This window comes from Triticum urartu, chromosome 3, assembly GCF_003073215.2.
Source record: "Triticum urartu cultivar G1812 chromosome 3, Tu2.1, whole genome shotgun sequence".
Lineage (NCBI taxonomy): Eukaryota > Viridiplantae > Streptophyta > Magnoliopsida > Poales > Poaceae > Triticum > Triticum urartu.
In genome coordinates this window covers 585,481,901-585,492,281 of record NC_053024.1, presented here as the reverse complement: position 1 = coordinate 585,492,281, position 10,381 = coordinate 585,481,901, and the positions used below count along the sequence as shown (strand labels likewise).

The 10,381-nt window shown below is 49.1% G+C and overlaps 1 protein-coding gene across 1 annotated transcript; it reads left to right on the top strand.

Annotated features, from left to right (window-relative positions):
• The first annotated feature begins 5,677 nt into the window (after nucleotides 1-5,677).
• LOC125545158 (probable glycerol-3-phosphate acyltransferase 3) lies at nucleotides 5,678-8,635 on the top strand. Its single transcript, XM_048709033.1, has 2 exons — nucleotides 5,678-6,511; nucleotides 7,504-8,635. Exons 1-2 carry the CDS (start codon nucleotides 5,804-5,806, stop codon nucleotides 8,419-8,421), a joined length of 1,626 nt encoding a protein of 541 aa, XP_048564990.1. The 5' UTR covers nucleotides 5,678-5,803; the 3' UTR covers nucleotides 8,422-8,635.
• The last annotated feature ends 1,746 nt before the right edge of the window (nucleotides 8,636-10,381 follow it).

Sequence of the window (10,381 nt, the reverse complement as noted above, 5' to 3'; positions counted from 1 at the left end):
ACAAGACTTGATCAACCTTGTTAGTGGATTCCTTTTGATGAGCATGAGATGGATGAATTTAGAAGATACAACTCTCTGTACCCTCTTTTTACTTTCTGTTATTTATATTAAATAAAGCAAAAATAGTAATTTCTGTCTGTTTTTTGAATTATCCCGAAAATAAAAATACCCCGAAAATAAAAGTTCTCCAAATGCCCTGAAATTTAAATATGTTTTTTTTCTGGAATATTTGAGAATATCTGCAACTGAGAACACAGCAGGGGGAGCAAGCATCTGGCCACGAGGGTCCATGGCGCGCCCCCTGCCTCGTGGGCCCATGGTGGCCCTCCTCCACTTATTCCTGCACCCACGCACTCCTTCTTCCTCCCACAAACACCATTATCCAGCTCAAGCACGAGTTCTAGCTCATTTTGCTGCGATTTTCTATCTCCGAGCTCTAGCACCTCTACAAATCCCTGCTTCCCTCTGCGAAGGGCCTATCTATTTACTTTTATGCTGAGTCATCCTCCTCTTATTAAAAAGCACCCGCTGGAGAGCACCTATGTCATTTGCATCCATTACTCATTAGTTTACATCGAGTATGACTTGACTAGATCTCTTTTACCATGAATTACAATGTCTAGTCAGTCCTTGATCTTTAAAGGTGCTCTGCATTTATGTTTTGCGGTGTTAGAAAGGGCTGGCGAGATACCATCTTGTTATATCATATTATGATTGTTTTGAGAAAGTGTAGTCACCCGAGATTTATTATTATTGCTCGCTAGTTGATTATGCCATTGATATGAGTAAACACGAGACCTAAGCGTTATTGTGAATATTGTTAGTTTATAATCTTTGCTGAAAACTTGAATGCTGGCTTTACATATTTACAACAAGAAGAGAAAACAGAGTTTGTAAAAGTTTTTCTTTATCACTTTCAGTTTGTCAACTGAATTGCTTGAGGACAAGCAAAGGTTTAAGCTTGGGGGAGTTGATACGTCTCCGTTGTATCTAATTTTCCAAACACTTTTGCCCTTGTTTTGGACTCTAACTTGCATGATTAGAATGGAACTAACCCGGAGTGACGCTGTTTTCAGCAGAATTGCCATGGTGTTATTTATGTGCAGAAACAAAAGTTCTCGGAATGACCTGAAACTTCACAGAGACTATTTTTGGAAATATTAAAAAAATACTGGCAAAAGATCAAGACTAGGGGGCCCACACCCTAGCCACAAGGGTGGGGGTGCGCCTGCCCGCCCTGGGCGCGCCCCTACCTCGTGGGCCCCCTAGAGCTCCTCCGACCTCAACTCCAACTCTATATATTCGTGTTCGAAGAGAAAAAATAGAGGAGAAAGATTCATCGCGTTTTACGATACGGAGCCGCCGCCAAGCCCTAAACTCTCTCGGGAGGGCTGATCTGGAGTCCGTTCGGGACTCCGGAGAGGGGAATCCGTCGCCATCGTCATCATCAACCTTCCTCCATCACCAATTTCATGATGCTCACCGCCGTGCATGAGTAAATCCATCGTAGGCTTGATGGATGGTGATAGGTTGGATGAGATTTATCATGTAATCGAGTTAGTTTTGTTAGGGTTTGATCCCTAGTATCCACTATGTTCTGAGATTGATATTGCTATGACTTTGCTATGCTTAATGCTTGTCACTAGGGCCCGAGTGCCATGATTTCAGATCTGAACCTATTGTGTTTTCATGAATATATAAGAGTTCTTGATCCTATCTTGCAAGTCCATAGTCACCTACTATGTGTTATGATCCGGCAACCCCGAAGTGACAATAGTCGGGACCACTTCCGATGATGACCGTAGTATGAGGAGTTCATGTATTCACTATGTGTTAATGCTTTGGTCCAGTACTCTATTAAAAGGAGGCCTTAATATCCCTTAGTTTCCGCTAGGACCCCGCTGCCACGTGAGGGTAGGACAAAAGATGTCATGCAAGTTCTTTTCCATAAGCACGTATGACTATATTCGGAATACATGCCTACATTACATTGATGAATTGGAGCTAGTTCTGTGTCACCCTAGGTTATGACTGTTACATGATGAACCACATCCGGCATAATTCTCTATCACCGATCCATTGCCTACGAGCTTTCCATATATTGTTCTTCGCTTATTTACTTTTCTATTGCTATTGTTACAATCACTACAAAATACCCAAAACATTACTTTTGCTATCGTTACCTTTTGCTATCGCTACCACTACTATCATATTACTTTGCTACTAAACACTTTGCTGCAGATGCTAAGTTTCCAGGTGTGGTTGAATTGACAACTCAGCTGCTAATACTTGAGAATATTCTTTGGCTCCCCTTGTGCCGAATCAATAAATTTGGGTTGAATACTCTACCCTCAAAAACTGTTGCGATCCCCTATACTTGTGGGTTATCAGCCCTCCCGAGAGAGTTTAGGGCTTGGCGGCGGCTCCGTATCGTAAAACGCGATGAATCCTTCTCCCTGATTTTTTTCTCCCTGAGAGTGAATATATGGAGTCAAGGTTGAGGTCGGTGGAGCGTCAAGGGGCCCACGAGGCAGGGGGCGCGCCCCCACCCTCGTGGACAGGTGGAGGCCCCCCCTGACGTGGATCTTCCTTCCAGTATTTTTTATATATTCCAAAATAATTCTCTGTTGATTTTCAGGTCATTCTGAGAACTTTTATTTTTGCGCAAAAATAACACCATGGCAATTCTGCTGAAAATATCGTCAGTCCGAGTTAGTTCCATTCAAATCATGCAAGTTAGAGTCCAAAACAAGGGCAAAAGTGTTTGGAAAAGTAGATACGACGGAGACGTATCAGCCGTCGCCTCCACCATCATCACCGGGAAGGCTTCATTGTCATCATCATCATCATCATCATCATCCTATTCATTGCAATCTCAAAAACCCTAAAGGGGACAACTTGTGTGTTACGTGTGTGATTCATTCATGTTCTCCATCACCAGTGTTATGATGTTTGTTGCCTTCATGAGTGAGTAGTTCCACTAGTCCTCAAGGATATGGATGAACCATAGTGTGTAATAGATCATTTGATATTAGGATTGAATATCCTCTTTGCATGTTTATATTAATGATCTTATTGATGTTGGGTGAAGTCAACCATCCAATGTATGCCAATTTTGGACGGAAGGTTATTAATGCTGGTGGAATGGTTGGTTGTGGTGGTGGGTGACATGACATGCTCCATCTCCCTTTGTCCAGGATTGTTGCAGCAGGGGTTAAAACAAAGACCACCTATAGGCTGCGTCCACGGGGACCCTTTTCCCCTTAATCACCATTTGGTAACCGGAGTGGGGAAGAATGGTGGTGGAGTATGTGACATGGGGCTGCTGAGTGTATGCATGTATCTGTATTGGCTCTGCCCACAAATAGAAATATGCAAAGTGGCTTAGGAATCCAATGTAGCATTGTGTTTAGGCACCTCTATAGATGCACACTAGAAGGGATTCCGGACTCCCTGGGAACACTTTAGTCCTATTGGTTTCAAGACTATCATTTGGAACCCTCACTATTTACTTTTATTGCAGTATTTACTTTTATGTTTGCTACACCATTTCTATTACATAGCTATTGCTTTGGGTTACTCACAACTTGCATGCATAATATTTGAGCCACCCAAGAGATAAAAGTTTTGATTCCTGTGCTCCGTGTGGGATCGATACTTTTATTTTGAAAAGGCTACAACTAAACCCTCTGCACGTGTAGTCTATCACAGTGTTCCCCACTCCTCAGGGGAGGGGGGGGGTCCTTTGGCTGCCTCGACCGTCGGTGCTCGGAGGCGGGGCGGCAACGGCATGCATTGGTGCAGTGTGCAACAATAATTGGGAGGCTAGGGTGGTGGCATCCTGTGGTGGCTTGGTCGGTCAATAGTTATTGTTGCAACAACTTGGTCTGGCATCGAGGTGTTGTGCGGTGTGGCTCGAGTCCCAGTAGGCGGCATGGTCACAGATCCAGGGATGCTCAATACGTATCTAGCACCTAGTGTGGGGCTATCACAAGTGCGACAGGTTTGGTTCCCCCGTTGGTCGCGAAGGCCATGCCGTCTCTCTAGAGATCATGTTGGTCATCTTGGTGGTCGACAGTGCCGCGTGCTGGCCGTGATACCATCTGATGGCGGTGGATCTAGGCATCCCCTGGCAAGATGTAGCCCGCGGTGGTTCATGCCTGCTAGTGGATGCATTGTGACATGGATGGCCGCGCGATCAGCCGGGGGTTGGGTTGGGGTGGCCATGGCAGATTTGAGGTGCTGCTATATGGTATGTTGCCATGGTGGTGGTTGTTTGCGGTAGCGGCTTGTCTGGGATGCAAGGCTACAATTGCTGGGCGGATAGTTGAACGTGATGCGGTGATTTTGCGTTTGGTGAGCTCCAGGTGAAAGCCTCACACTACGGCTGACAACAACGACATCCACGTGCGTCATTTCCCTCTTTTGAGGTGCACTCGAGGAGCCCATTCATCCCCCATATCCAGTTGGGTCTCAAACTCTCTGGGTGAAAACCCTTGCTTCGGCTTTGGCCGGAGTGGGCATCAACGGTGTGCCTGTCACTTCCCCCCTTGGGGCGTCAACTTGGAGGTATGGTATTCTTCCATATGAATGTGCCTTGTGCTTTGTGTTGTCTTGCCGCCGCTACAACTCTATGTCGTGTTGTATGGTGTCCACTATGGTCACAAGGCTGACAGTGTTGTCGACTTGTTGATATTTAGACTGGGGCTGGTGTGTGTTGGAGTTGTATCGACTTTTGATCACTTACCATATTAACTGGTCAATTCTCTTCTTCAGTTCTTCTTAAATGAATTTTAATGAAAAGGTAGAGTTTCTGCCGGTTGCTACAAGAAAAATACAAGAATAAAATGAGTACTAGCTAGGTGCCTCTGTAATTCCAAACTCATTTTCAAACACTATATCAGGGGGATTTGGCTCTTCCGAGGAACTTTTTTCCGTCTTCTTCTCTTCTTCTCTTTGAGAAGACAAATCATACCTAGAGTTTGACCGACACGGCAGCGTTTCCATCCCTGAGACCAACTCAAAAGTCCAGGCTCCTTTGGCGGCACGGATGCCTCGTTGCTCTGTTCGAACGCAAATCACGGCGAGAGTGAGGGCCATATGCAGTGCAGGTTAGGTATAGTTAGGTAGATTGCTAGCTAGGTGCCTGCGTAGTTCCAAACTCATCATATCACCTCTGCATACATACAAGTCGTCCATGGCGAAAACTTCAAGTCGCCGGCCGGCAGGTCGGTGTGGGACATATCACATATGTCGTGTACGTACGTGCTGGCCCAATCAATATCCATCCCTCTGGAGAAGAAAAGGCTATACTCCGTACGTGCAGGAAAAGTGGCAAGTTGAGTCTCCGTGATGCATCCAGTTACTATCTGCAAAAGGTAGAGTGATTAACGTGCTACTTTTTCTTTACCGACTAAAGGGCAATGCACTACAATGTACAATCCCACGTATCACTACATCAGTACGTACGTATACGTACGTACGTACGTGTCTTTAAGGTCCGTGCAGTTTCCGTTCAGGGTACTGGCCGGTCAATTGTTTCCTCGCCGAACCGTCACACACATGGCAGATGCATGATAGCTATACGTACGATATAACGCATTTCATGCATGTTTCAACTTTCAACAACAGGCGAGAGCTCTCGTTGGTTGTAGTTGCCGATATAAGGGGCAATCCATCATCCATACATACACCGACCTCTCTCCAACCAGCCCAATCCGCCCGGCCATAGCTTCCACTAGCATATTAAACCACCGGTGGGGAAGGGGGGAGCGTTCTGCCAACAAACTTAAGCTCGTCGACAATGGCCAAGAAGAAGCTGCCGCAGAGGCTCTTCTCCACCTTGCTCTCGCTCATCTTCCAGGGGAGGCCATGGCTCTCGAGCAGCAAGGGCGGTAGCACCGCCGCCGCGTTCCCGTCCACGCCGCTGCAGCGACAGCACCCTCCCATGGCGAATGACAGGCTCGCCGCCGCGCGGACCCTCGTCGTCGACGTCGACGGCGGCCTCCTCCGCTCGTCACCCTCCGGCCTCTTCCCCTACTTCATGCTCGTGGCGCTGGAGGCGGGAGGGTTCCTGCGAGGCGCCGTGCTCCTCCTCCTCTACCCTCTGCTCTGCTGCGTGGGCATCGGCGGCGTCCTGGCGCTGAGGGTCATGGCCATGGCGGCCTTCTGCGGCCTCCGGGAGAGCCGGTTCCGCGCCGGCCGCGCCGTGTTGCCAAAGTGGTTCATGGAGGACGTGGCCGCGGAAGCATTCGAGGCGATAAGAGGCGCCAAGAGGAGGGTCTGCGTGACGAATATGCCGAGGGTGATGGTGGAGGGGTTCCTGAGGGAATATCTCGGGGCGGACGTGGTAGTGGGGAGGCGGATGAAGGTGCTCTGTGGGTTCTACACCGGTCTCATGGAGGAGGAAGAGGTGGCGTTGGAGAAGAAGAAGATCATGCTGGAGAGTGATGCTGTGGGCCTCTCTGGCTCCTTGGAGTTTCTCCAACATCCTCTCTCACGATGTTGCAAGGTACTGCTGTACCATTATTACCTTGCATATGAAAATTTATTACATGCATTTTCTAAGTGTAACAAAATATGAAGCACATGCATGAATTTCTTTTCCGGTAGTGTTAAAAATCTGACGTCAAATTTTTAACATTACTAAAAAGGAAAGGACTCAACTACAAATCTGAAGTTAGATTTTTAAGCACGACAAATCAAACATTTTTTGGCCATTTATGTGTATGATAATGACAAATTGAGTTAAGCACGACAATTTTCTGGAAAAAAACTGAGACGGATTTGCCATGATTGCAGACTAGAATTGCCATCATTAGCAAACATACGTTGACCTAAAAAACCTTTGATTTGTTATGGTCAAAAATCTGATGTCAGATTTGTAATTGAGTCTTTCTTGTTTCTTGTCATACGTACATACAAAGTTTTTTTTGCCTGTATTAACGAGACTTCTTTCTCCATTAATTTATAAATTTAGCATGTGGCGTGATGGGTCTTAAGAACGTACGTTGTTTTACCGGAAGAACATTACATCTTTAGCTAGAGGTAGTACAAAATCATGCATACAAGGAGGTAAGTGCACACGATTCAGACATTTCATCTGTCAAAAACTCAAAATAGTAGGTGCCGTAAGTGATGCCCGTGCAAGCATTCATGCTTGATTTGCCCTTTCTGCTAGCTCCGATCGTGATAATTAAATTCCCGCCTGAACTGACAAAGTACTCCATGGAGCAGTAGTATGATACCTGTCACCCCTTCAATGAAACAGTTGGTCTCACGCACAAGTGGTTGCATAGTCACGGACGAGCCTAATCTTATTCATACTACATGCAAAAGTTGCCGCGCAAAGTAGCATCAAACGGTTGGGAATTATGTCCAACTCGTGCAAATTTATTCATTTTCTCATGTGTCGTCGTACTGTAGTTAGTTAGTATACGTAGTACTGTGTTACGTGCCGGAAACTTGTGACCCTTTACTTTGTGTATATGTACGCACGAGCAGGAGGTCTACCACGTGACGCAGGAGGACAAGGCCGGGTGGCAAGCGCTGCCAAGGGCCAAGTACCCGAAGGCCATGGTGTTCCACGACGGCCGGCTCGCGCTCCGGCCAACCGCCGGCAGCACGCTCGCCATGTTCATGTGGCTCCCTATCGGCGCCGCCCTGGGTGCCGCCCGTCTCGCCGTCGCGCTCACCGTGCCGTACAGGTACTCCACGCCCATCCTGGCGGCCACCGGCATGTCGTGGCGGCTCAAGGGGGAGCGGCCGGGTCCCCCGCCCGGCCACGGCCGCGGCCGCGGGCAGCTGTTCGTGTGCAACCACCGCACGCTCATCGACCCGGTGTACGTCTCGGTGGCGCTGGACCGGCAGGTGCGCGCCGTGTCCTACAGCCTCAGCCGGCTGTCGGAGCTCATCTCGCCGATCGGCCGCACCGTGCGGCTGACGCGCGACCGCGACAGCGACGGCCGCGCCATGGCGCGCCTCCTGGACCGCGGCGACCTCGTCGTCGTCTGCCCCGAGGGCACCACCTGCCGCGAGCCCTACCTGCTGCGGTTCAGCCCGCTGTTCGCCGAGCTCAGCGACGACGTTGTCCCGGTCGGCATCGCCGTCGAGACGTCCATGTTCTACGCGACGACGGCGGGCGGGTTCAAGTGCCTCGACCCGCTCTACTACATGGTGAACCCGAGGATGTGCTACACGGTGCAGTTCCTGGAGCGGGTGCGCACCACGGCGGCGATGGGGAGGGAGGTGCCCAGCACCGACTTGGCCAACCTCGTGCAGAGGAAGATGGGGGAGGCGCTCGGCTACGGATGCACCATGCTCACAAGGAAGGACAAGTACCTCATGCTCGCCGGCAACGATGGCGTCGTCAGAGCCAGCGACAAATGCTCTGCTCCTCCCGGAGGGAGAATAGCTCATTAGTTTGTTCAGTTAGGCATTTCTGGTCCTTTTTTTAATGTATTAACCTACTGTTAGGTTAGTTTGCCGCGTTTTTTTACTTTTCAGATGAATTCAGCCATCGATACAGCTACCCCTTTAGTATGGAGTTTGTCATAGTCTTTTTTTAGAAAGAATTTGCCATATATTTTCTATATTGAGTGTAGACATGTTGAGTACATGCTCGTATTTGGTTGCCTGCATACATCTCAATCTGACCCATGCGAAAAGAACTTGGTCCGCTTGGCTGCCTGCATTCAATATTGGAACTGCGTAGCACGAACCTTAAAACAACTCTGCATTTGTATCCTTGCGAACTCCCAAATCGGTAGTTTCCAGGAGCCAGGCTTGAGCAGGCCTGGGCTTGAGGGATGCAAAGGAGTGCACGTGGGTTGGTTTGCTGATGCAGCCTCGTTTTGTCTGATACGTGGGTGTACATGACGTTGCACATGGTCTATTCGTTTAACTCCTTTTTTTGGCAAATACGTAAAGCTTGTGTAACATTCATTGATAGCTAGGAGAAAAATTACAGAGAGACACATGGGAAAAAAAAAGGAGCACCACACAAGGTGTGGGAAAAACAAAGAGGGATACAACTCAGCACAAAATTCTCCTAGCTCTAACTCCAGCCGGCAAGGCAAAGAGACGAGATACAAAGGTATATGGGCCGCATCGTGACCAACGCCCACTACTAGGGAAAAGGCTAGCAGCAGCGCGGGTTTTAAACCTATCAGTAGCGCGGGGTGGTGCGTTACTGATAAGACGCTACAGCTAACGAATAGCAATAGCGTGCCTCCACCCACGCTACGGCTAAATCGACTTAGTAGCAGCGAGTTCCAGGAGGAGCGCTGCTGGTAATTAGTAGTAGCGCTTCTCTCTGCCCGCGCTGCTACTATTATTTCGTATTTTATTTCATGTTGTATTCGTACACCTTTACACAAATTTTCATACAACAGGAATTTACAAATTGTTTTTACATCATAATGAGTTATTACATCACGGGGTGAAAGAACCGTGTGGACTAGTTTCAAGTGGACGGACATCCACTTGAAACTAATCCGCGGTTCTTTCACCCAATGATATAATTGTTGGGGAACGTTGCAGAAAAACAAAAAATTTCCTACGGTTTCACCAAGATTCATCTATGAGTTCATCTAGCAACGAGTGATCGGATTGCATCTACATACCTTTGTAGATCAAGCGCGGAAGCGTTCAAAGAACGGGGATGAGGAAGTCGTACTCGACGTGATCCAAATCACCGGAGATCCTAGCGCCGAACGGACAGCACCTCCGCGTTCAACACACGTACGGTCAGCGTGACGTCTCCTCCTTCTTGATCCAGCAAGGGGGAAGGAGAGGTTGATGAAGATCAAGCAGCACGACGGCGTGGTGGTGGATGCAGGGGTCACCGTAGCAGGGCTTCGCCGTTCTACCGCGAGAGGGAGAGGTGTAGCAGGGGAGAGGGAGGCGCCAAGACTCAAGGGTGCGGCTGCCCCTCCCTCCCCCCCTTTATATAGGCCCCCTAGGGGGTGCGCCGGCCCTAGGAGATGGGATCTCCTAGGGGGGCGGCGGCCAAGGGGTGGAGTGCCCCCCAAGCCAGGTGGGGCGCCCCCCCACCCTAGGGTTCCCAACCCTAGGCGCATGGGGTGGGCCAAGGGGGGCGCACCAGCCCACTATGGGCTGGTTCCCCTCCCCACTTTAGCCCATGGGGCCCTCCGGGATGGGTGGCCCCACCCGGTGGACCCCCGGGACCCTTCCGGTGGTCCCGGTACAATACTGGTGACCCCCGAAACTCTCCTGATGGCCGAAACTGCACTTCCTATATATAATTCTTCACCTCCGAACCATTCCGGAACTCCTCGTGACGTCCGGGATCTCATCCGGGACTCCGAACAACTTTCGGGTTATTGCATATTTATATCTCTACAACCCTAGCGTCACCGAA

Bases quoted from the DNA above. Each gene is read 5' to 3' on its own strand.
- LOC125545158 (XM_048709033.1), top strand. From the start codon at position 5,804: ATGGCCAAGAAGAAGCTGCCGCAGAGGCTCTTCTCCACCTTGCTCTCG. The intron at 6,512-7,503 runs GTACTGCTGTAC...ACGCACGAGCAG, and splicing joins CTCTCTCACGATGTTGCAAG to GAGGTCTACCACGTGACGCA.